At 40.4% G+C, this 27951-nt stretch overlaps 1 protein-coding gene across 1 annotated transcript in view; it reads right to left on the bottom strand.

Annotated features, from left to right (window-relative positions):
- Positions 1 to 27951, bottom strand: part of MYRFL (myelin regulatory factor like) — a 130598-nt gene that overhangs the window by 28246 nt on the left and 74401 nt on the right. Inside the window, exons 19-22 of the mRNA XM_075205988.1 lie at positions 27559 to 27717; positions 22775 to 22834; positions 13411 to 13498; positions 11076 to 11150 (exon numbers count right to left, since the gene is read on the bottom strand). Of these exons, the coding sequence (XP_075062089.1) occupies positions 11076 to 11150; positions 13411 to 13498; positions 22775 to 22834; positions 27559 to 27717 (382 nt within the window). The remainder of the gene's footprint in view (positions 1 to 11075; positions 11151 to 13410; positions 13499 to 22774; positions 22835 to 27558; positions 27718 to 27951) is intronic.

Here is a 27951-nt window from a genome sequence, read left to right as displayed (position 1 = left end):
AATAAAAATGGCAAAGTACTTTTAAAACAGCATGTATTACTGTAAATAATTTATACGTGTATATATAAGCTTCTCTTTTTTTTTTTTTTTTTTTACTACTAACTACACATAGTTTGTGAAGACTTTATGAAGCTGCATACTATGAGTTGACCAACATAAAACAATGTCAATAACTTAACTCTGTAATTGAGAAAGAAAAGAGCAATGCCAAAGGTGAACCGCAGAACCGCAGAGGTCCCAGTTATATGAGTGTGACCAAACACTGCTAAATAAAGAAATCCCTGTAGTACTACAGGTTATTTAAAGTGGAAAACTTAAGACAGTAATGGTGGAGTCATTGTATGGACTTCTATCTTTTCTGGAGAACAAGACGAAATCTATAAACATATGTTGTACTTCTATGTAGGACTCCCATGAAAATAAAATAATCGGAAGTAACCACTCGGTAGGGGCTCAGCACACTTAACTGTGTTCCCCTGCCGTCCTCCTTCCCTCAGGTGCTGTGCGCTGAATCTTGCTTATTGGATTCGGGACTGCGCATGCAAGTTTTTTAGTAATTTTGCCCTCCAGCCATTAGCTAATTAATTAAGCTATCCTGACTATTTAAGGCATCTGAACCCCTCCAATGGTGCCAGATATTCAGGTCCCTCTATCTAATCAGAAGTGTTTCCTTGTAGCTCCCTATATTCTGTGCCTGGTATCTAGCTTCAAGCCTCCAAGCCTACCTGGACCTCCATGCTACCTGTGCCTACAGACAATCGCTACCACCTGGTATTCAGCTTCAAGACTCCCAGCTTACCTGGACCTCCGTGCTACCTGTACCTCCGAACTATCTCTCCATTTGGTATGCAGCTCCAAGCCTCCCAGCTTACCTGGACCTCCATGCTATCTGTGTCTACAGACAATCGCTACCACCTGGTATCCAGCTTACCTGGACCTCCGTGCTACCTGTATCTCCGAACTATCGCTCCTTTTGGTATGCAGCTCCAAGCTTCCCAGCTTTACCTGGACATCTGAACAACCTCTGTCTGCAGATTATCGTCGCCACCAGCATACCTTTGCCACCTGTACCAGCTTGCTTCTAGATTACCTCGTTATCTCCAACTGGTCTCGCTTTGTACCCACTCTGCGAACCGCAACCTTTAGGGCAGAAGCAGCTATGCCCAAACCTCCTTGCGGGGGTACCAGGTGAACACTTTCACCTCGTTAGACTGCATATCTCTCAGTAGGGTAAGTAGCAAGCAAAGAAAGTAGATCACAAGGATCCAAGAGAAACCCTGAATTGTGACAATTCTATTGGGAACAGCTTCTTTGGTAGTCCTAAGAGTGGATTCTTAGAGTCCTAGAACAATGGCACACTGGCACCTGAGGTACTAGGACATAGGTTTACAGGTCAAAAAGTTTGACTACTGCTGTAGCCCAGTACAATATAGCTTGCTGTATTTGCATGATTTTATGGGGCATTTGTAGCTAAATGAGAAGAAGTTACTAACATTGTTGTGGAAATGTCATGCGTTTCAGTTTATTATGCATTTTTAGATGGAGCTATCCATAGCTTTGTCTACGTGCCTTCTTTCACATATCGCAAAGAAATAATATTAAAATCCTAAAACCATTGAAATGGCCTCAACTTTTCACAATTACAAAGGAAAGAAATGAAAGAAAACTGCAAAAGCTGGGACATAAGGGCCTAATACCATAGGTGCAGGGGGTGCAGCTGGTATGAGACCCACAGCTGAGGGGGGGGGGGAAGCCATCAATGTGAGGGCCCTTACAATATTTGTTATGGGGCCTCACAAATGTCTAGTTACACCTCCGCTGGGACAAAAATAATGTGACAAAGCATGCAAATATTTCATACTTTTAGCAAACTAGCCTAAAGTTTCACTTCAGCCATACAGGTATCTTTAAACTATTTTTGAAACAGTATTCTAGTTTCCGATTACCATTATGAAAAGCTCAAGGTTTTAGAGAATGATCCAGTTTGTTCCCTATTAAGCTTTGTTTTTATAACTTGTTTGAGATAAATAGTGAAGGACATGACCCAGTTCAGGCTGAAATAAAGCTGAAAACCATAGCAACTGTAGGGTATTACAGCAATGAAACAGATACACTGTTTATAGAATCAACCATAGTGAAAGCTGTATTCATTTGCTGGTGCATGATTAGGACAAGTGTAGGCTGCTAAATTTGATCAAGGTTATCAAATTGTTCGTAAAAAACCTAATTCTAACAACTTGACATCTCTCTACACATCGGTGCAACTGAAAACTACTTCACCAACTACAAACATTTATCAATTTAATATTTAAAAAAAAAATACTACTAAAACACAATAATATTAAACCATCACTAATTACAATAAAACAAATGTCACATGTGATAGCATCAGAAAAGTTTCTAAGTATCTTAAGAGGAAAAAATAATATGTATTTAACCATATTTTTCATATCTATTCAAAACCTAAATAAATTATCTTACAGCTAAATCCTTTTCCTCAAAGTACTCCTTGGCAGCCTTTATCATGGATTCATGGGTTAACTTCTGTTTTGTTTAGCTAGAGACAGGGCAAAAAAAAACCTCTCAGAGAGAGTATATAAGCCAGCAGCTCCCCTTTCTAAGTATGGAAGGATGCCCACCCTGCTGCTTTGCACAACTCTGTCACAGAAGCCTGAGCTTTCTTTGCCCAAGATGTAGCTACCGCTTGTGTTGAATAGGCTTTTCAGTACTTCAGGTACTGGTTGCCCATTCCTTGTTAGGAGATCCCAGGAATTATGAGGTAATGTTTAGTAGAATAACATAGTTTATTGCAGTACACCACATATAGTGATGAACTGAATTCAAGCACACTTTATTTGGCAGTAATCAAAAAGTAGACAGGTGATAATACAAGTTCTGAGGTAAGTGTTACAGTCAGGGCTGCCAAGAGGAATTCAGGGCCCCGGTACAACAAATTTGTGGGGCCCCCCCTTATAGTTGAGCATGCAAAAAAATTTTGCGCCGCCTCACGGCGGCGCAAATTTTTTCAAAGTTGTAGTTAGGCATTTGGGGGCGTGGCTAACATCAAAATCACTAGGCACTCAATTCGCCGGAGCGTCACATATGTCCAAGCACTCCTGACTTTCAGGACATCTACCACCACAGTGTAGTATACAAAGAATGCAGTGTGTACACAAACAGTTCAGTCTTGGCCTGCACCTAACATTGGGCACAACACTCACCAAAAATTGGTATTGTCCCTACTAGAATCACAACATTTCACACACTCTGCTGCTCTCTCCTACCTGTTCTTCTCACTTTCTCCACCTGTGGCTGCTGGTTTCTTTAGTTGTGGCTTGTCTGGATCCTGGAATGTTGAAGGACCTATTTGGAAAAAAAAATGGCTACACTTAGAAAATTACAGCCAGCCCCGGCGTTAAATCAATAGCACCCACAATTAATAATTAGGCATTCCTCCAGCCCCAACATTAAAATAATAGTATTCACATTTAATAAATAAACCTATTCCCTTCCTGCAAACAGCAATACCTATTTCCCGCAACCATCACTGCCATTAAATAACTCATAGTCACATTTAATAAATAGACCTCATTCTCCCCAAATTCATCCCCACATTCAATAGCCCCCAAACCACCCCATCTTAAATTAAGTCCCCACTATTAAATTGCCTCCCCATCACCCTACAAACAAAATAGCACCCATTAATTTGCCACCATCTACCTCACACTCACTACATTGCAACAAGCCCCCTGTGCACATTACTGTGCCCCTTCATCACTACACTGTGCCCCCTTATGTTCACACTGCGCCCTCCATGCTGCTTCCCCTCCTTTTTATTCACTCTGTACATTTCTCCCACTTTTTTTTCATTCTGTACATCTCTCCCCACTTTTTTTTCATTCTGTACATCTCTCCCTGCTTTTTTTTCATTCTGTACATCTCTCCCCACTTTTTTTTTCATTCTGTACATCTCTCCCCACTTTTTTTTTCATTCTGTACATCTCTCCCCACTTTTTTTTCATTCTGTACATCTCTCCCCACTTTTTTTTTCATTCTGTACATCTTTCCCCACTTTTTTTTTCATTCTGTACATCTTTCCCCACTTTTTTTTTCATTCTGTACATCTTTCCCCACTTTTTTTTTCATTCTGTACATCTTTCCCCACTTTTTTTTTCATTCTGTACATCTTTCCCCACTTTTTTTTTCATTCTGTACATCTCTCCCCCTTCTTTGTCACACTCTCCCTTTCTACTTTCCTTCCCTTGACTCTCTGTTCTTTACTTACTTGTTAGTTTCTTTCTTTTCTTCTGTGTTCTCTTCTTTCTTCTTGCTTGGTCCCCTCTGCGACGTTCCTCACTGACTGTCGGGCGTGACTTGATGACGTCACGCCCGACAGTCAGTGTGAAACGAGCAGAGAGGAGGGAGGGCGGCGCGATCAGGTGAATATGTAAATTTTTTTTTTTTTTAACTATCTAGCTCCCCCCACCAACGGACGGGTCGGACACCCCAAGCCCCCCCCCCTGGGAAAAAAAAAAAAAAAAAGAAGACAAAAATAAAAAAAAATTGCAATAAAGAAAAGTGTAAAAAATAAAATAAAATTCAGCGGTGGGGGCCCGGTCCGGGCCCCCTGGCATGGCCGGGCCCGGGTAAATAGTACCCGCTCCCCCCCCCTCTCGGCGGCCCTGGTTACAGTCAAAAGACAATGCAGGAATATAACAGTCTGTGATGCAATGCTGATGCAGATATCACAGTCTTTATGGCTATGCAGGATTGTAACAGTCTCTGAGGCAATATAGCAGTCTCTGAGCAATGCAGAATTATAACAGAGTATTTGTTGCATTGCTCTTGCAGATTTGTACAGTCTTTAAGTCAATGCAGGAATATTACACACACACACATATATATATATATATATATATATATATATATATATATATATATATATATATATATATATACACACACACATACAGGGTGATTCAACAGTCGCAGTACACCCTTTTATTTCAAAAACTCTACAGGAAATTGGGAAACCTGAATACTCCAGTAAGGTATGGGTGACGTGGTCTATCTTTTACGGTATGTACCAAACATGGGCGCCATCTTGAAATCGACCAATCGGCCCAATTCCTGTAGAGTTTTTGAAATAAAAGGGTGTACTGCGACTTCTGAATCACCCTGTGTATATATTTATACATAAATATGATAAATATATGTATATATATTTATGTTGTAGTAAGAAAACAGGTAGCACTACTTGATTGATGTGGAATGTAGATACTACTTTTGGTAGAAAAGCAGGATTGTCTCTTCAAACAACTCTATCTGCATACATGTTCAGGAAGGGTTCCTTGCACCCCTTGGATTGAGTTGGACACCTCTGTGCTAGAGCACCTATTCACTCTGTTCCTGGGACTTTGTGCCGACAAAGAAATCTGGGTACTTTGGAATTGTGGTTTGTGACAAATTTTAAAGTTTGGTCCAATGAGAAATTTTTGTGATCCCACTTCCTCAAGCGCTGCAGTTGGAGATCCGTCATGTGCCAATTTCCTAACTGAACAATTCCTTTTGGTAAAGAAAACATTCCCAACGTTCTCAGTCCTTTCCTTATCATTGTCTGATAATGAAGCTGCACTTGCTTTGCCAGATATAGAATTTTAGCACATCTGGCAAAGCAATGATATTCTTGTTTCATATGGTGTTTATTTAAACTCCCAGAGGTGTTAACTCTTGTGTTGGTATGAGAGAACTCATTCTCTTGCCCATCACCCATCCATGTAGTTGTAAAAAAAAAAAAAAAAAAAAAAAAATTATAACCAGGGCTGCTCTGAGGCTGACTATCCTTTCTGACTCGCATACGAAAAGAGTGTTGTCCAGATATTGTCACGAGCTACAGCTTGCTCCAGACGTATCAGCTGCATCACAGCTTTCATGGCAACAGCTGGGATGTCACTTCCGGTTAGTCCATCCTTGCCATAACCAGGGCAACGGCAAGGACGCTTCCTCAATCAGAGCTGCATTCCGGCATCTGTGGCAGCCAGGCGCATGCGCAATTAACAAACTAATTAGGAATTTTCTGTATGGCCAATTATCCTTGTTAGGAGCCTGACTTCTGATTGACCAGTTATCCAATAGACAGGCAGCAGGGAGGCTAATCTCTCCTTGAAGGTTATAGCGTCCTTGTGCTGCACATTTGCTGTCCAGACCTGTCCTGTGGATACTCTGTAATATTGATCCGATTCCTCTTGTGACCTTTGGCTTGTCTTTGACCCTGCCTCTCTATCGGATTACCCGTGTTAGCAACCTGCCCTGACCTCAGGCCTGTCTCCCGGTTACCCTGTTCGCTTCGCACCCTCAACCTTTGGACTGTCTCTGATATCTACCTCCTGCACTATGGTTACAGTTGATAAACTTTTACTACTCTAGAGTGAAGTCCTGGGGGCATCCGAATACCTACGAACATAATCAGGTCTACGGAAAAAGGTGACTGCTATAGGTAAAATCCGCTAACCTAACATTGTTCTAAAAGTTTATCAAAGTATCCATTAGTGTAAGGGATAAGCCCTCTCTGATTTAATATCTTATCATATATTCCAACAGTCATACAATATATCACCTCTATTTTATCAGGAAACCGCTCCTGCACCCCTTTATCTGTCACAAACCGCCCTCTGTGCACTTGTGACTTGGAAGAACACTGTAGGGGAAAACACAGGATTCCAGCCTATATTTCACAGTCACCTCTCTTTCAGGCTACAGATTTCGCTGGTCCCTTTCCCAACACAGACGCACTCTTCACACCTCTAAGTAACTTTCACCAGCTACGTATAAGGCCCATAACAAACCTATGACTTAATCACCCAATTGCGTACACTCTGTGCTCTGGTAGCTAAACAGTTAACCCTTCACACACTGGTTTCTAAAGAGTTAATCCAACCAAGAAATCTGTCTCTCTTAAACAGACATGAACTATTAAATTTTAAATATACAAAACATACAATGTTTACAGATAATAAAAAACAGATAAAGATTTGAAATGCAAATAAAAAATTGCAAGCAGTTATAAAAACAAATGGGATGAAAGTACAGAGCATCACTTATATATAATAATCTGTATGCCTGGGGGCTGGGCAGAAAAGATGAACAGTCCTTTAATTAGATTGATCCCCAAGAAGCTGACAATTTGTCCCTTCACAACACAGGTTTTTGAGCAAAATGAAATGGGAAATGGGCATTCACAGGGCAGTGTGGATGCTAATGTGGGGGGTGGAAATGTCCCCTGGGAGCCGAATATTTTTTTTCAAAATGATTCCTTAAGTTTTTACCTTTGGTAACTTTTCTCAGATATATCCCAGAGACATAACTTCCCCTTCAATAAACTGGTCATAACTTCTCGCACATTTAAATACTAAATATGATGAGATTACAACTATATCAGATCTCATCCCGAAATACATGTGACTATTGCTGTTCCCTGTGTAGTTGGTATCTATGTTTTAAAACGCTTTTGTGGTTTTTGCCCCTCAGTACGGAGTAGCAGAGGGATTTCACAAAATATGAAATATGAAGGCATTTCTTTGAAGTTACTATTTCTAAATACCTGCCTAGAGAGCCTTCAGGTTTTGCTTTCTGTATCCAAGATTCTCACCTAGCATATGGCTTTCCCTGATACACACTTAGTGGTTCTTTTGTGTTTACAAAACCTATTGAAAGGAAATCAATTAGGAAGTGGAATACATGATCAAAAACAATGGATGTCTGTGATCTGCATATCTTAAGTTAGTTTCCTCCCAGAGTGTCCTCTGAACCTAATTACCTCCCACTACTTGACCAAATGTTTCAAAAAAGGAAACCAACTTATCTGAGGGAAGAATCATGTTCACTTCTATTTATCAATGTAATATTTTATTTGGGCACGGACATTTAATATTCTTTTTCATCATATCATAGGTTATGCTCTCATCCTGACAATTAGCTTAAAAGATATAGCCATATCTTGACTAATTGTTTCCTTAACTCTACCAATTTGACTAATACCTTGGTAAAAGTTTGGGAATGTAAACTGAAAAATGGTACTCCATGGCGATTCCAGTAAAAAAGTTTAGCATGTATACACTTTTTGAGTCTTCTCAAATACAAAACCATGCAAAAAACCTCTGGAAGCTCTTCTGACAAAGAAAAGTCTGAAATAAAAAAAACCTGCCTTTTTGCTCTGGGGAGGCTTCAGAAATTACTTTGATATTCAATAACCATTGCAGACCTTCGTCTAATAATTCTACCTCTATCTTCCTTGATAGATGTTTCTGACCGGACAAACAAATTTCCATTGGGATAATGAATGAATTTTATTCTGTATTCCCTCTTTACAATGTTCAACGCCCACTGATCCTAGATGAAGTGGGTCCACTCTTATGAACAATGTATAAATTCTGCCCCTTATTGATGTTTTTAACTGCTCCTGTCAACAGTTGTTGCTGTGAACTTTAACCTGCTCTACCCTCCTTAGGTCTGAACAGTTGAAAGGTCTGTTTAAGTGGAGTATAGAAATTCTGTCTATAATACTGCTTTCCTGGCTTATAACTTCTTGCCTCCCTGAACTGCTGACAAGACGAAGATGGAAAATTTCTAGTTCTCTGATCTTGTGGAAATCTGTTTGATTTTCCACCAGATACCTTATTTGTCATAGTATCTAATTGTTCTCCAAAAAGAAGAGGGTAGCCACTGTAGCTCTTGCAGAAAAGACAATAGTATCCAAATATACTTCACAGAGGAACTCTACCTTTTTGTATAATTTCAACACTTTTTACAAAATTTTGTCTGTTCACTTTTCTCTGGATGTCTATATTTAGCTTTTCACACCATAACCTTAAGGCCCTGAGTACAGAGACCATAACCACTCTTGACTTTAATGTGGTTCTAGATGAAACATGAATCTTTTTCAGAGAACGATCTGTTATCCTGACCATAGGATCCCTTAAAGGACCACCATATCTTGGAATTAGGCTCCACTTTTAAACTTCCTCATCCTTGAATGAATACATCCACTGAAGTCTTTAGAAATTAGACTGACCACCAGTGTCCATTCCTTACAGACTCTTTCACCACTTGATGTACAGAATTTTTTTTCCCCACATTATCCAGATTAAACAGCCTAGGTGTCGCTTTAATTTCTCCTGATTAATCATTAGAAGAATTTTCCAGTATTTCTGGAAATACCACTTTGACTGAGAGTATCGATCTATACCTATTAGAGATTTGATGATTTTAATTCTTTCAGTGTATACAAATCTTCCTTAGTTATAAATGACCCGTTCATCCATGTAATGAACTATATAAATTGTTCAGAAGGCTGGATTGTGCCTTGGTTTTAAGAATTGCATATAGCACAAAACACCGCTTCAGACTCTGACAAACGTTTTATCACCAGCTGCACAAATCTGTTGTCTACATTCACCTCAAACAGTTTCTTTCATCACACAACCTATCGGACCTTCTTCAGTCTGACTTTCATTCCCAACATTCCACTGACTACGGTTGTCAATGAATAATCACTGCTAAATGTAAAGGCCATTACGCGTCTAATGCTCCTGGATCTCTCTGCTGCATATGACACTATTGACCACTCTATTCTCATACTAATGCTCCAATCTCTAGGTCTTCTAAAAGAGCAGTCAGAGAGGTAGGAGGCAAACCTGGATAGAGCTGCTTTGCAAAGAACAAGGGAGTGAAGGGTGGCGAAAAGAAGAGAATGATCAACGTCAAAATTAGCAGAGAGGTCGTGGAGTACATAAAGGAAGAAGTGACCTTTGGGCTTTGCCGAGAGTCTTTTTTCACTTTAGCGAAGGCAGTTTCAGTTGAGTAAATGGGACGGAAGCCAGACTGGAGAGGGTCAAGAAGAAAGTGGAAGGAGAGAAAGTCAGAGGATTGTAGACAAGTCGTTCGAGAATTTTAGAAGCAAAGGGAAGCAGAGATACAAGTGATTGTTGGAGAGAGAGGATGGGTCAAGGCAGGGTTTCTTGAGAATAGGGGAGATGAGAGCATCCTCGAAGGTTGAGGGGAAGATACCAGTGGAGAGAGGGGTTAAAGAGGTGAGCAAGGTGATGACAGGTATTGGGAGAGAGGAAATGGAGAAATCTGGAAGGGACAGGTACAAAAGGAAATGTTGTAGACAAAGAGGAGGAGAGAATAGTGAGTCTCTCAGACACAGTTACAGGAAGGGAGAGTCAAGGGTGGCAGAGTGAGTGATAGTGAAGACAGGTGGGGGAGGTGATCTGGTGAGAACAAATATCATTGTGGATTGTCGTCAATCTAGTCTTTAAATTAGGTGACAAAATCAAGAGCTGTGATGATTGAGGGTGAATAATTAATGGTAGCGAAGAGGCATCTGAGTTTACTGGACAGGAAAGAGATGACGAATATGAAATAGGTTTGTTTAGCAAGAGAGAGAGCAGAATAGTAGAAGAAATGGATGAATTTAAAGTGGATAAAGTCAGCAATGAAGCGAGATTTCCTCTATTGGTGTTCAGAGGAGCAGGAGCACTTTTGGAGGAGACGAGAAAGTAGAGAGTGCCAAGGTTGGGGATTGGATTGGCGGAGACGGAATGGGGTGGCTGGGACTGCAGTGTCAAGGGCAACAGAGAGTGAGAGTTGTAAAGAATTACATCAGCATTGGGGCATGATAGGGAAGAAATGGGAGTGAGGAAGGGTTTGAGGGAGGACGCAAAGATGATGGGGTCAAAGTTGTTGATGAGACACTGCGTGTGAGCGACTTTGGGTGGGAGGAGGGGCAAGAGGTAAAGAGAGGGTAAAGGAAAGTAGATTGTGGTCAGAGAGTGGGAAGACAGAATTGGTGAAGTTGGAAATGTCACAGAGATGGGGGAACACTAGGTCCAGTGAGTGACTATCACAATGGGTGGAGGAAGTTGTCCATCGGGAGAGGCCATAGGAAGAACTAGACTATCTGCTATTATTAGTAGCATTATCTTTAGGAAACTCTAAAGGCTTATGAAACCTTTATTAGTCATTTTATTCAATAATTTACTACATTTGAACATGCTTTAGGGGATATTACTTACTTAATCTCTAAAGTAATCCGCATATTGGTGGGCGTATACTTATCCACTGGAATGACATAGCTGTAATTCCCAGACCTAAAATGGAAAGACATAAGCAATTACTTTCAGTAATTGTGTATTAGTTGAAAATAAAGTAAGCCTCAGGCTAGAGATGACGTAACACCTCTGTCAGGTGTTACCACTAACCTCTAGTACTGATGACACATGCGTGTAATCACCACTCAACCTGCCACTAAAAGAACATGCTCAATGCACTCCTCAAGGCCTGAAGATCAATTGTGTCCAACAACGATACTCCTGCTCCAGGACTATACTAAGAAGTATAGTAGCTCTTCATGTATCTTCATCGCCTATGTCCATTCTTCCCAACAGCAGCACATCCATACCCACATTCCTGTGTGCAATATTTTTGATAGAGTTCTCATACCAGCTAAGTACTCTGTTGGTTTCACAGAGGGAACCAACTATAATTGGCTACGACCCAGGTTCTCACTGAGTGAAGTTCATATCCTCTTGCAGGGATCCCTGGTGAAGTCTGGTGGGGGTCTTAAGACTCCGCACTAGTGCATTTAGTTGTGCTAATCCTGCCTGCTAATTATTGTCATATGTGTGTGTACTCTGCTACACTTGCTGCCTATCTCTCTTCTAGAGGGTCACTGCAATATACTCTGTTGTACCCATTTGACTACTGCCTTAACAGTGCCAAAACCTCCATGTACCATATTGCACGGTATGCTGTCCAAACAGTCCCAACACATTTGTGTACCTCATTACACCAGTGGTAATCGGTTTTCCTATTACCACAATTGCGACATCGGGAATGCCTACAAAAAAAACCCTAAATCATCAAAAAACGAATTAAAAATAAACAGACTTAGCTTGAACACGATGCTGAAGATGACCGAACACAGCAGCATAGTGACAGTTAGGCATTCCGATTCAAGAACTCACTGGCATTGCAGCCTGAAATCATCGCCATGTGTGTGAATAAAAATTTAAAGCGGCAAGAGTTGGACGCAAAATGGGAGTACTTTACTCTTTTAAAAAGAACACAGAGAAATAGCGTATGCATCCGCCTCCACATCAGCAGCATATGCCCTGGTTTATGTTAAGCCGTCATCACCAGCGAGTATTTGCACCTGCTTTATAGCAGATGCAAAAATTACGCCTTATAAGAGGTGTATATGTGTGTTTCTGCAGGTCTGCATGCGCCACATTTGTGTAAACACATTTTTACTGAAATCAGTCAATGTTAGAATGCACCTTCCCTCCCCCCATCCCTACGTGAACAGGCAAAAGTGCTACAATCAAATGCATAGGGGCATTTGCGGACGCCCACTTTTTAAAGTGATTTCACGCAAGATATGCACACACACTGGCGTAGGACACAATCTGCACTGTGGACCTATACCTGCTTGTAATGTGCTGTATACACTCACAAAATGCTGCTGTTAAGCACTAGTCTGACACTTTGTGGGCTGTTCACACCCCCTCTACAGCCTAACCGCAGACTCTTCCTCAGCAAGCCGCTTAGAAGGCGATGACAACTGATAACAAAAAATGTGCTCCAACCCTAATCAAATGCACCCTACAGATAACTGATGGTATGGTAATAAGACTGTTACGGAAAAGGAGTTCTTCTTTATTCTGTTTGCCAACTAAAGCCCATTTGTGGTATGATGAATGAGCTCCACTACAAAAAGAATGAAGGACACTGTCCATAAATTGGCAGTGCTGCTCTAGTCTTGAAGTACATGCGTTTATATTTTTGCAGACGACATGTTCATATGATGCCTTACAATATATTGTTCTCGTAGGCAATAGTGCTCTCTACTGGCCAATGACAGTCTTAAATGCAACCCTAGCTGTGGTATACATAAATTTCCAATTTGAATTTCAGAGTCCTTAGAGCTCTTTCACACTTGCATGACAAATGAGGTTTTGACCTAACTCCGTGTTTTATAAATACACTAGAAGCATGTGTGAATGGGTTGGATTGCATATTTACAGCTATATGTACATGTTTTTAAATCTGTTATGGTAAGTGCTCAAATCCTACTTTTAAAAGTATAAGTCTTAAATAGCCCCAGCTTTAATTTCATTGCATTGACAGATGTAAATAGAGACTAATGTGACAATGCTACCTCTCTTAATAAACGTGCATGTATTGTAAGATGCATATTTAAAATGTATAAAATACATGTTTTTATACTTGTGTGAAAGAGCTCCCAGAATGAAATGTAGCAAAAGAATAAACTCCTTCTATAAAGCAGCATAATTTCTGTGCTCCTGCTTTGCGATGTAGTGTGATGTAGTGTGATGTAGTGACTCTTACCCACACTCCAGGCTTTTTCTGCAATACTGTCGGTCTATTACTTGCTGATTCTCCAAAATTTGTATAGAGCTGATCGATGTGTCAATCCCTGAAAGAGTAAGGGTATAATAAAAGAAAATATGAAGCAGTGATATATAACAGCTATAAATGCTAGTAAAAAACAGATGAATTACAAAGAAGTCTGGGGAAGCAAGTGAACCTAATATAAAATGTTTTGTTTTTTTCACTCAGGAATTTAATTGGTTCTGTTTGCATACAAGATCATAACAGTATAAGCCAATTCAGAGATTACAGTTAATAAAATAGAATTGAGTATTTAATAAGAATCTGATCAACAGGGGGGCGTGGCTTGACAGCCATACGTACCAGACAGATATTCTGTGAGCTCCCTACCACAGATATTAAAATCGCCTACCATCGGTGTTTTTTGGCCCATCCGACAGTTGGATTCTGCTGCCTTGATTGGAATTCTTTTCACCGTCTACTGGGCGCCTTCCATTTCTGTTGTGGCAGCTGAATTCCACCAGAAGCTGACTTGTGGCCTCCTCTGCAGTTGATCCAGGGACCGGAACACTCTACGCTGGGGCCCATAAGAGTGACCCACATGACACATCAACATCTGAAGTGTCCCCGACTGCCAGATCACCCAGGACTTCGTGGCACTGACCCTGGCTCCTACATAACTGAGCAAGAACGGCCGCACCCGCGTGACGTCTCCCCAAAGCGGTGAAGGCTCCCAGCGATACCTTTGTGAATTTTCAGTTGCCCCAGTGCCCTTGTGTGGTGCTCCTGGCCGTATGTTTGGATCTCCTGTTGTGTGGCTCTCCGGCACTGTCGAACCAGAGGTTTTCGGACATCCGCACGTCAGGTATCGGCCATCAGGTCTCAAAGCCACCACGATCTAATCAGGGACTCGCTCTACGAATTCCTTGAGCTTCTCAAACTGCTTTAAAGGGACATCATCCTGAACGGAACTCCTATCTAAATATTGTGACAATCATCAAGAAACTCGATCTGAAGCTTCATCGATTGGACTTCCATCTGCTGCCAGGTCAGTGTCTGGGGTCAGTCTATTGGTACAATTCCATCTGTCACTATTGACAAGTGAATATCCTGTAGGGGGTTACACTATTCCTTCTGAGTGCAGCTTTCCACTTCAACAGAAGCCTCCATTCTACCTGTGTCTAAAGTGCTGACTGCTAGATATGAGACTCTCTTGAGACAGCTGACACATCAACAGCCCACAGCCACTGTCTATATATCTTGTTGCTTTACCTCTATAACTTACCTATCCCAATATTGCCACCTTGTGAATATCCCTGTGCTTCCATTGTCGGCCCACCAAGCACTGTAAACCAGAGGCACTCATTTGTTTTTTTATCCGAGACTTCCTTTCCAAAAGTTGGTCTCAATTTGTTGCTCACTACACATATAAAAGGTCATGTGATCATCTCCACGTGGCCCAGTCTCGGGCGGACCCTTCACATATGAGCTCAACAAAGTTTGTACCCTTCCTCTCTTCCCTTCATCTCAACCTCATCTTCCTCTGCCTTCTCCATCTTCCCAAGAGATCTAATTCCTTTGTCAATCTCACTAGGTCTACCAAACCAAAGAAACCCCGGGGCTTCGGCCAACTTTTTTGGATCAAAATCCAAGCCCTCTCCTCCTCATACAGACCGCCAAGAGTTATCGGGCACCTCTTTTCCTTCAGATGTGGAACTGGACCGTCAGATTCAAGCAGTAATGACTAACCCTCCTCGAAGGAGTAAAAGTGACATTCCAACAGGAGCTCTCTAAAGCAGTCAATGACTTTAAAACCTAACTGAATTCTCTCGGCATTAGGACAAATGCCCTGGAATCAGAAACAGATTACCTCTGCCACTCTCAGATGTTGTTTGACGAAATTGAGTCTCTGAAGAAGAAACAAGAGGACTCCTAAAACCGGTTCCACCTCAACAATATTCGCATTAGAAATGTTTCTAAAAAGACATCTTGCCGGCGGACATTCAAGGTTTTCTTAAAGATCTCTTCCTTCACATGCTTCCGGATATTACCGATGAAGACTGCCTTATGGATCGGGCTCATCGGGCCCTGAGAGCCAAACACACTACTGATCTACCTCCTCGGGACATTATTGCTTGCATGCATTATTTACACACCAGGGACCACATTCTACAAGCAACTAGAGATCAGTATGTTCTCTCTTTTCGAGACCTGGACATCCAACTGTTCCAGGATCTTGCCCCAACAATGATCCAGAAGCGTCGAGACCTACAAGCTATTACATGGATCCTCCTCCAGCATAACATCCGCTATCACTGGAGCTTTCCTTTTCAGCTCCGAGTCTTTGCGGCCAATACCTCTCATCTGTTCAAACCCCTAAACCAATGACAAGATCTGAGTGGTCTCGTACCTCTCGCCAACGAGCCTGGGATGCCACCTCACCCTAACATGCAAAATTATTATGGTTGTAATTTGATACTTGTTCTTACTTTGTTTTGCTTTCACAGGTCGACCTCTTCAAGTAATTGGAGCCTTGAACTCTTGGACTTTTAGTTATTGATGACGGCTTCATTCCTCTTGTTTCCGTTGCATTTAGTTTGACATATAGTTTGATTTCTCATATTATTCTACTTTAAATGCTATTATACCATGTTGTCATAAATACTCTCCCCCCCCACCTTACCATCCCCCTTTTCCTAATTGTCTCTCTGGTTAATGTGATATGTTTAGTGTTCATATGTTGTTTCTCGTTTTCACACTGTTCTCTGATTTGTTATTATCGTTATTATATTTCTTTAAATAAATTTTTTGTGGGTCCTCCGGTCCTGGCACCTATCCTCCTCTTAGGACACTCCCCCACACACCCTTTGATATTATTCATTGTGTTATGCACAATGTTATAGCTTCTCCACTATGTCTTTGAACACTCAATGGGTTCCTTTCACTCAGGGTTGTTGCCCAATTGGTCTTACTGTTTCTCCTCTTCTCTTCTTTCTTCTCTGTGGCTTTTCTCCAACTACTGTCCTGTATTTATATTCTCTATTTCAGGGACAGACTAATTATTTTTATCTTCCTCCTCAGCCATTAGTCTTCCTGGTGAGATCCAACACCCCTTCTGTCCCATGCCTTTAAAAGTCTTTTTTTTATCAATATTCACGGCCTCAATACCCCACACAAGCGCACTACACTCTTGGGAGCCTGTAAGAGAGAACGAGCTGACTTTGTTTTTCTGTAGGAGCCCACTCTCTACTTCAGAGTAAGCAATTTTATCAGTCCTTCTTTGCCTCTGTGGACTGTGAAACAAGGCGTAGCTATCTTGATTCATAGCAAAGTCCCCTATCTGCACTCCAACACATATGCAGATCCGGAGGGTCGCTTCTTAACAGTCAAGGGCACCCTACACTCTACACCTGTCACCCTGGGTTCGATGTATGCCCTGAACCAGAAACAAAAACCCTTTTTCACCAGACTCTCAAAGCACATTGAGCGACTGACGTGGGGTCATGTGATAGTCGGCAGAGACTTCAATATAGTCCTCTACACTCTCCTGAACAAATCTTCTCCCCCCTCCTCCCAGCTGGCTACCCCTTCCTCTCCTGAATCCACTTCACTCACTACCTTGCTCACCCACCACTATCTGTATGACTCCTGGCGGCTATGTAACTCCAATACCAGAGATTATACACACTTCTCAGCCCCACATCAACTATACTTGCGCATAGATATGCTCCACGTTTCTCATTCTCTTACTCCTCATGTGACTCAAGCAGGCATAACTCTTTTGGACTGACAATTCAGGGGTTATTCTCCTCCTTGACCTACTCAAACAACCACTGCTTCGAGATAGACGGCATTTAGACGACTCCATCCTGCTTAATCAAACAACCCTCCTAGATATTAAAACCTCCATCTCTAACTATTTCTTGGAGAATGATGAATAAAAGTGTATAAGGTTTAATTGGGTGCTCCACTCAGGTCTGCAGCTTTGTATGTAAAAGTGAATAACCACTATTATTCAGAAAGAACCATTTGTAAAAATAAATTTCTTACATACAATAGCGCTTCCTTCTATGCTCAATGGAATGGTATATGGATCAATATATAATTTTTGGGGGTTTTTGTGTGAGAGGCATGTTGGTGTCAGTATCTGAGAGGGGGTACTGGCACTGAATTGCTGTTTGGAGGCTTCTGGAGTACCTCTTTGGGTTAACATGCACAGAGCAAAACTTTTTCTCCAAAGCTGCCTACCACCAAGCTGCTGCTGAGCATGGGCTCATTGTAGTGGCACCCGACACCAGCCCACGTTTGTGTCTGTTTGCTTTTCTTTATATGTGCTGATATGAATACTACGGACCTTTGAACACCAAGGGATGAAGAAAGATCTGAATAGAAGTTGATTTTGAGAGGCTTATTTTGGAAGGCTTTCTTGTAAGCAGACGCCCTAAGGGGATTATACAAAGAGGAATTACACTGGTGGACCCTTATTGTTGTCATTTAATATCACCAATTTGGATAAAGAGCTATTTACATAGTGATGGTGGACAAACTTTCATTTATAATCTTACAGGTTACACTATGTATTGTATTTTAATTTTTTGCATGTTACATGAGTCCCATTGAATATTTGTTTGTATTTACATGAAAAGGAGGGATTTTCCATGTCAAGGGATTCCATATACCATTCCATTGAGCAGAGAAGGAAGCGCTATTGTATGTAAGAAATTTATTTTTACAAATATTTCTTGGAGAACTCCACCCCTGACATAGTCCCAGGTGTCATATGGGAGGCCCATAAGGCCACTATTTGAGGGCAGTTAATTAGCCTGATTGAAAAAAGGCTGTAGTGGAGGTGTCATCATTAGAACGTAAAATTGCTGCTTTCCTCGCCCAACATCAGACCGAGCACAACTCTGCCTTACTTACACACCATGACTCATTAAGGGGACAACTCAATATCATCCTCTCCCATAGAACAGCTATTACCATGCAGAAACTTCAGCAGCGTTATTATGACAAAGCTGATAAGGCTGACTCAGTCCTCGCTAGAAAGCTTTGCATAAAACTGGCCAAAACCATATTGACAAAATTTGTCAGTCCCATACGAGTAATATTACCTAAGACCACTTGGCAATAATCCGTGACTTCCAGGACTCTACTACTCATCCCTCTACAATCTCCCAGCTCCCCCTCCTTGCAGGTATCGTTTGCTATCTACTCTGGAAGATTACCTTACTTCCACCACCTCTCTAAAATGACCCCATTGCAACGGTCTGCACTGAACTCGGACATTACATTGACTGAGGTCCTAGCGGCCATTAAATCCCTGAAGACTTTGTCTGCTACGGGCCCAGATGGCTTCTGGAAAAAAGTTTGCTGGGGTTCTTGGCCTGCATCTGACAAAGTTTTTAAATGAAGTACTGGAGGGGGGCATCCTTCGACTCATTCACTACCAGAGCTAACATTGTTGTTATCCCGAAGATGGGGAAGGACCACTCTCTTTGCGCTAGCTACAGGCCAATTTCGTTATTTAATGTGGACTTGAAACTTTATGCTAAAATTTTGGCCTTCAGACTGAAACTAATCCTCCTTTTTCTTGTTAATTCAGACCAGGTGGGCATCATTGCGGGGCATCAAGCCCCTGATAAAACTAGAAAGATCATTGACCCAATACATAGCATACATAGTGATAAACTTCCCTCCCTACTATTGCGCTCGATGCTGAAAAAGTATACGACCGTATCTCTTGGTCTTTTCATGGATGAAGCTTTTGATAGGATGGGGTTCTCTGGCATTTCAGCCCTATATTGCAACCCATCGGTTATGATCTCAGAAAAGGGAGCCAAGGTCAGACCGTTCGCTATCTGGAAAGGCACTTGCCAAGGATGCCCCCTCTCTCCATTAATATTTGCTCTTGTGATCAAACCTCTGGTGTCCAGAATCCATGCTAATCAGGAGATAGCTGGTATCCCAGTAGGACATTCTGTACACAAAATTGCACTTTTCGCATATGGTGTCCTTATGTCTATTGCCCACCCTACTGTTTCCCTACCCCCCCTCCTGGCCAAACTAGATCTATATGAACATTTTTCGGGTTATAAGGTTAACCCGGACAAAACTGAGATTCTAGACTTCTATATCACAGCACCAGAAAAGTCAATACTAGAGCGCTCTTTTCCATTCTATTTTATTACCAAACAATACCACCAACTTTTTCAAGCAAATTTTCCACGCATTCTTGCCTAAATAGAATAAGACCTTGCCACATGGTCACACCTATCTCCTGGATTGGCCGTATTAATGCTGTTAAGATGAATATCCTTCCTAGACTTCTTTACTTCTTCCAGACCCTACCTATACGTGTTCCCCCCTATGTCTAAGTTTCTACAGTTTCATGTCTCTCACTTTATCTGGTCAGGAAAACGTCCTCGGGTCCGCCTCAAGGTTCTTCGGAGGTCCACACGGGGAGGGGGCTGGGTATTCCTGACTTCCAACGCTATTACCTCTCCGTCCAGCTAGCTCAGTGTGTCGCAGGGTATAGTCCTGATGATACCAGAGTATGGACTCGTATTGAGGGTGAGAGTCTGGGAATGCTTTCACCCTTTTCGCTCCTTTGGCTCACAAGGGCTCGACGACCTAAACGCTCCCTTCTTCACCCAGTCATCGCTCATTCTTTGTCAATCTGGGACTCCTCCTCCCAAAAATTTCTCCTCACCCCACCCTAATGTTGCCATTATTTAACTCCCCTGACTTTTCTCCTAAAGTGTTCCAGCCATGGCTCTCACTGGGTGTCAGATATCTCAATGACCTTACATCTACCACAACATTCCCTCAATTTTCTGATATTCACACTCACCTCCACATCCCCTCAAAATATTTCTGTCAATATCTACAGATACGCCACTACTATAACAATTTTAAAGCACGACTCCACTCCTGCTCTCTCACCACCTTTGAGAACCTTTGTCTTTCCTCTACAAAAGGTCTAATCTCTACAATATATTACGAATTTGCCCCTTCCATTTCAGGCCTTGGGCAATCCCTTGTACTTGCTTGGGAAAGAGACCATGGTGAATCTTTGCTAGATGAAGAATGATCTGAAATATATAAACACGCAGCTTCCAGCTCGATTTGTGTCAAAATAAAAGAGAATGTTTACAAGGTATTGCATCGGTGGTACTATGAGTATCCTTTCCAGTCCAAGTCTATTATGAACATAATGCTTGCTGGCAGGGTGTGGCCAGGGCTAATGGAATGACTCACCCCTCACCAGGGCAAAAAGAAGGGTACTAGGAACTTTAGGCACCCCTCCCCCTCAGACTTTTCCTTTCGAATGCCCACCCCTCGGGGGGGGGGGGGGGAGATAAATACTAAAATATTGACATGAAGTCACTCAAAATGCAAACCTGAGTTCACCTATTGGTGCCTAGCCCTTCTACTGTCTGAGGTGGTAACTGAAATGATATTCTTTATATTCCTTATATAAACTACTGTAAACATTTGTATGTGAGTAGTATGCTCTCTAAAAGGAAAATATGGTGACTTTAAAGCATGAATAAATCTACCAACAATACAGAAATCACTCATTTGGACTTTTACAAGGGGAACATTAGCATTTTGTAGACTAAAAACCCTACATTGTGCTTCTGAACCACACCTACTCTTGGTATATCTATCTTATGATTGTTTCATTATCTCTGCATACAGTAAAAACAATTAAAACTTATTTCTGTTCAGGTTAATTCAGGAGGTTTTCAAAGATTAGAAAAATGGTACCCAGTTATTGAAAGCAAAGATATACTATATATTCAACTATATTTGCACCATGTACAAGACATGTTAGAGTGCTGCCGCTGATTAACTGCATTTGGGAAACAGTGCAAAATAATGAGCTGCTATTTCCGGTTAGATTGCAAAAATATAACTATTGCACATAAATTTACTTAATTATGATACTATTCATGTGGTTCTGAAAAAGAAAAAAGTTTCATGCAGTAGGTGTATTAGGATTCATACAAGTCATTGGAAAGCAAAGCAAAAAAGAGGAGTAACTTTGCAAATTTGGAAAACTATGGTGCATTGGAGGGTGAGGTAAATTTAAAATATAGGAACAGATATATAGTTGGTGTAAGGCATGTCCTAGATCAACTTTAAATTTCAGTTTAATAATAAAGCTATCAAGTATTTGTGTGCTACATGAAAAAGCTGCCAGTATTTTCATTACATTCAAAATAATAAATTAATTTGCACCACTTGCATCGTAACATGCTTTGTTCAGGGTCAAATTTACTCCTTTTTTTTCGCTTTGTCCTCCTTAGTGACTCAGGCCCTTTGAATTAAAAATTCACGTATGTGCGTCAGTAGATATCACAGAACAACTGTATGTAACTAAGATATACTATCTAAATGCCATTTATATACTGTGTGGATTAAAACTATCTTTATTTATGTAAATAATGTTATAAAAGAAAATATATTATATATTATAAAATACAGAAATTCAAGGTATTGAATAGCGGGGGCAGGGCTTAATGACGCAATTAAGCAGGGCTTAATGACGCAATTAAGCAGGGCTTAATGATGCAATTAAGCACCGCCCCCACTCTTCAATGCCATGAATTTCAGCATTTTACAGGGTCCAGGAGGTATGCCTACTTTTCCGGGAGTCTGGGAGGACTCCCCGAAATTCGGGAGCCTTCCGGACATTTCGGGAGAGTAGGCAAGTATGGTGGAACTATGAATGCTCTTTTTAAATAAGGGACTTAAGTCCAAGTTGCATTGGGACATGGATCAGGCCCACAGTGCACCTACAAAAGTCAGGGTTATAGGCAATATTTTTGATATGGACATAACGCTATTTATTGAAACATATATGAGTTAAGCGCAGTGTATATAGATGATTTTTAAAAGTGATGTATTAAAGCATGAATTTACTGGCAATTTAGACATATCTGTGCCTTTGTAAAGTGCATGATGTAGATTTAGTAAAACTGCTAAAAAAGAAAAGTAGAGGTGTTGCCCATAGCAACCTTTAAGTAAATCTACCCCCATGCTGTCCTTACAGCTATGGTAAGTGAAGTGACTAGCAGATTATGTAGTGGAATGCAGAGTTTGAGACTATGCTAAATCTGGATTACGATTCTTAACTCTGGGACTACATTATGGTTGATGAAAAGCTGGAACACATAATTCTTTTATTTCTCTCTATTTGGGATTCATGAACCTTGGTGGGAAGGAGATAATGGTTAGTTGATACTTTCTGCTCAGCAGTCAATAACGAGGAGGAACTAATACTTTTGCATTATACTGTGTATAGAAGTGAAATCTTTACTGTCCAACACAACATTTAGAAGCCGCTACTCACAGTCACTTGAAAAAGGTTTATCCAACCACCTTCTTTTAGGAGCAATTTTACCGAGATTTTCTGAAAAAAAAAAAAATATGTGTCATTAATGATTGTATTATGAAGCATTGCAACGTTTGCTATTAGAATGCCAATTAAAAAAACCAAATTACTGGATAGTTGTTCACACAATGATCTAGATGCAAGCCTTCCATCTAATTCCATTAGGGCTTAGTGCTTTTCTGATGATTTCTCTCTGTAAGAGGCTGTCAGGCATAACATAACTGATCAAGTGACTACTGATTTCCCTAGTGACTATGTGGTTTAACATAACAGATATGGAGAAAAATGCTATTTAACGCAATATCATAGTGGTTTACAAACCTTTGCACCCACAATAGGTCTTCACAAACACCTTATGCTGTTAAATGGCAACTGCCGCTATGTTTCACTCACTCTTTGGACTTCCTCTATATACTTCTCACAATCGGTTCTCACCTTTTCCAATTACCAGTTTACAGTCCTCTCATTCCCCTTTTTATCTACTTATTGTGGCTTTTGTTTTTTTCTCACCCCTCCTACTTTCTTATTTGTTCCCTGCCCTGTCCCATCCTATAAAGTAGATCATCACTGGTAAAAGTCTCATACTTCTGATGAGATCCTAAAATATAATGTTTTTTACCACTGCTACTAAAATGCTCTGGATAATGCTAAACAATTATATTTATAATCTCTCAGATGCTTTCAGTCTTCTAATCTCAAACCTCTTTTAATACAATTAAATATGTTTAATCCTCTTCCTTTAACTCCTCTGAACATAATCACTGACCAAGATGTTCCTATTGCAAGGACAACATTGACATAATCCCACAAGTGAAGTTTACATCTCTACCCTCTTCTCTTCCCACTCTCCCATATGTCTTCCCTTTCCAAGGCTGTATTCCCTAGGTCTTCAGAACACTCTCCTATCCTGGTTCTCATCCTCATATCAAACTGCTTCAGTGTTTATTTATCTGGATCCACTTCCTCTCTGCTTCCTCTGTTAGTTGGAGCACAAAAAGGGCCTTCAGCTCTATTCTATCAATACCACTAGTCTTGGAAAATAAGCTCCTTTTGGCTTCAATACCACATTTACGTGAATGATGCCCAAAGTTATCTATCCAGTCTGGATCATTTATCATCGTTGGTCCTTATTACTGATTGTATTACTGATATTTCATCTTGGATGCCCTCTCAAACTCAATTGTTCAAAATGGAGCTATTAATCTTCCACCAGTCAACAGAAGCTACTTATCGGACATCTCTATATTTGTTGACAACACAATAATAATCCTTCAAGCTTTCTGTCTAGATGTCTTCCTTAACTCAGAACTACTCTTTGTCCCACAAATCCAATCTGCCATGAAATACTGGTTCATGGATCTAAGAAACATTTTCCAAAAAATCTCACTCAAGACACTACAAAACCTTACTTCAAGACTATTGCAATTTCCTTTTTACTGGTCTTCTGCTAACCAGACTTTCACAACTACAATTATTTTTTTTAAAAATATCTCTTTATCTTCTAAAATTGGTAATACAAGTGGTTAAACAATATTCTAACAATAATATAAACAAAGTTAGAACATAAAAATGTGTACCATATATTAACATAAACCATTTGGTCTAGGTTTAATTGACAGAACCAAGACATTTTGGTGTCAGTTATAACCTAGGGAGATACCCATTTAGGAAAAAAACAGTCTTAGATTTTCAGTTTAAAATGTAAGGGTGGGAGAACACTTGGGGTGGCACGGAGAGGATTTAGAGGAGTATAGAAAAGAAATGGACAAGGGTATAGAATGGAGGAGGAAAAGGGGGGAAGGTGGGTACAAAAAGGGAGGGAAGAGGAATCTTCAGAGTAGTCTCTGGTTTCATCCAGTTCAGGTGGTGCCATTTAAGTAAGGGGAATTATTATAATTATACCAAGGGGTTCATTTTATATATGTATAATTAGCTCATATTGTAGTTGGCTTATAGATTTAATACGTTTATTTACTAGTTTTGGTGACCTATTCAATTAATTTAGCAATCATGTCCCAAAATGGAATTATTTTTGCCAATACCACCAAATGTGCTAAAAGGTTCCAGCTGATCTGGAGGAACATGATTTGCTGCCTGGATAGGACCATATAACTTCTAGTATAAACTTTATATGAGTTTTCTCTAGTAGCTACAATTATTTATTGTTTTGCTATTCTCTTTCTGATTTCCATCCAGTTCTCATTGTTGTGAGCTATACCCAAGTATGTTCATTGACATTGGAATTGTGTCATTTTGCATAGTTATGATTTTTTCAGATAGGAGTAGGTAAAAATCTTAATTTGGATGTATATGTAACAGCTCCTGGGAACCTGGATAAACTTTTAGAACAGGAGGCTCCTGACAGTATCCCCCCCCCTCCCCCCATCTCGAGGAGGGGTTAAAGAACACCTACATACAGTGTTATTTAAAAATTACTTGCAAAAGTAGTCTTTTCACATGTAGATTTTTTGCAAGAATCCAAGATGTCTTCTCAGGTCCATTGCCCTTCCAATGGACTAAGTAATGAATGTGGCCTTGCGCCCTTTTAGAATCCAAAATTCTTTCTACAATGAATTCTTGCTGCCCATTGATATCCACTGGAAGAGGATTAGCAGAGAGGCTTGAAAAGAGAGCAGTGAAAATTGTAGGGGATTTTTAATTATCTAGGAAGATACAACAGGAAACAATACGGTTCACTTTCTTAATTATCTTGAATGGACCAATGTATCTGGGTTTAAAGGTTTTAAAAGTTTGCCAAAGTTTGATATTTCAAGTTGATTACCAGACTCTATCACCTAGTTTAAAAGTGTGCATGTCTTATGGTGATTATATGAGAAAAAATTTGAGCATAAAGAGGAATGTAGTAAAGCAGAATCGACTTTCTTCCAAATAGACTTAAAACATAAAGCAGTGTTACATGCGTCAGTGAGCTTATTGGGTGTGAGATGAGATAATGAGTTAGCCCTAGGATTCTGACCAAAAACACAAAAGAATGGAGAGATGTTGAAAGAGGAATGGCAGGCATTGTTGTATGCAAATATAGCCCAAGGTAAATGCTCAACCCAAATTATTATGACATTTAGAAATATACCATCGTAGATACTGCTCCAGGGCTAAGCCCTCCCAGCCATTTGAAGCAGAGAGGGTAATCAGTTAGCTCCATCAGGAGCAACAACAACAGGGCAAAAATGGTAATGATACTGGAAAATAGTAAAAAAAAAAAAAAAAAAATGTCCCGCTAGGCAACCAGTCGGGATGAAAGATGCAGGGTATGTGGTCAATAGAAAAGAAAGCATCATGACACAGGCGTCCCAGTACAAAGAGGTATAGTGAGTCTTCGCACACTACAGATAGATTTAGTACAGCAGCTCTACTCATTGTGCGGCAAATGGGTAAGGCGCCCTGGCTGCCAGCAACAGCCGGGACAGAGAAGTTGCAGTGAGCTGTCGATAGTAGTGCATCAGCTCCTGACAGTATTGATAATTTATCGAACTGATTTTCTACAAAGGATCTAGGTGCAAAGTTATGAAGAATATTAATACAATTATTAAATCCTATTTTTATTCATGGCTGAGCAAACTTTACTGGAGGGGGAAATGGATGTCTCCAGATTTGTGTTAATGGTGACAGAAGTTCTCATTTGAATGTATTGATTAATCTATCTATGCCAAATAGGTGAAAATTTGATTGTGGGAAATATTAGGTCGAGGTTGGACTGTGTTTACTAGGAAGCCAAGGAAGTGATTGCAAGAAATCCTCCTTGAAAAAAACCCTCTTAATATCTACCATTTTTTTCATTATAGCAGGGACATGCCCTGTCATTATGTAATTGCATTACTTGATAATATCCGTGAAAGGTCAGTACACCCAGTTCTCAGGTTATTGTAGATATGGTGAATATTGAGCTTTTAATTCTAGGCTTTTTGTTATCCCATATAAACTTCTTGAAGCACTCTGCCAAAGATGTCATCTTCGCTCATTACTTGCTCCCATTCCTGTGTACAGGATGGATTTTTTTCGGGCTGCATCCACTCTGTGGGATTACCTCCCTCATAAATAAGACTTTAACTAAGCCTCCAAACCTTCAAGCGTTCCCTAAAAACTCACTTCTTTAGGTAAGCTTATCAAATTTTTAAACCACCTTCTTAACCCCTATACACTATTTTATTCAATTACCATTCCTTTACTGTTCATATAAAACTTATATTTATTGTTTTTTCTATAACCAAAAAACCTACAGACAACGCAAACAAATATTACTGTGTGACTGGTTTTATCGCCCCACTAAATTCTTTTTTACACATTACAATCTGACCGGACCAATGTGCAATCTGCGACACTTACCCTTCTGTATCAAACTCCTATTTTCCTATAGATTGCAAGATTGTGAGTAGGACCCGCTTGCATCTTTGTCTGCTTGTTAATACCCAGTCTTATTGTATCACTTTGTTTGTTCCCTAAGGAGTATACTGGTACTATATAAATAAATGTTAATAAATAATAAATCAAAAGCATCATTAAATTATTTCACTGTCTACACCTACTGGAAATGCTTTACAACTATCTACTCTGCCCTCCCTCCCACCATCAGTTTCCCTAGAGTTCCTGAATTTAGCTTATTTGTACCTACTATAAATAATACTAAGAACTATGTATAATTGCTTAGAAATATAGTGCATAAATTGTGTAATATAATAGAATGATTAATAAGTAGTGTAGCGTGTATTCATATGTACACATACTGTTTTCTGTTGTCCCCAGTCTCTCAGAACTGATATTTGTCAGCCTCGTCATTTGAATCGAACAGCAGTATTCTCGATCACAGGGAAAAATACCACAGAAACTTATTGCCAGTTGTCCAAGTGATGTAGTCGCTATGGTTGTAGTGGTCTTACTTACAGCTGTAGAATAAAACCAGTTTTATTAATATTGTAGACAAATATCTGCAGGGGCAGGCTGGTCTGGGGGGCGGGTGTGGGGGGGCATCTGTTCCCTGGGCTGGGCCCATAGTGGGCTACCTTGGGCTGGGTCACTGGGCCACCTGTATTTTTTCCTTTAAAATCTTCCTAATAGGTTACTAAGTTGAGTCTTGAACCCCAGGCTAAAATTTGCCAGCCCTCCCCTGTATATCTGTA

Source organism: Mixophyes fleayi, chromosome 4 (genome assembly GCF_038048845.1).
Source record: "Mixophyes fleayi isolate aMixFle1 chromosome 4, aMixFle1.hap1, whole genome shotgun sequence".
NCBI lineage: Eukaryota > Metazoa > Chordata > Amphibia > Anura > Limnodynastidae > Mixophyes > Mixophyes fleayi.
The sequence above is the reverse complement of the archived record's forward strand: the minus strand, read 5'-3'. Positions and strand labels throughout refer to the sequence as shown.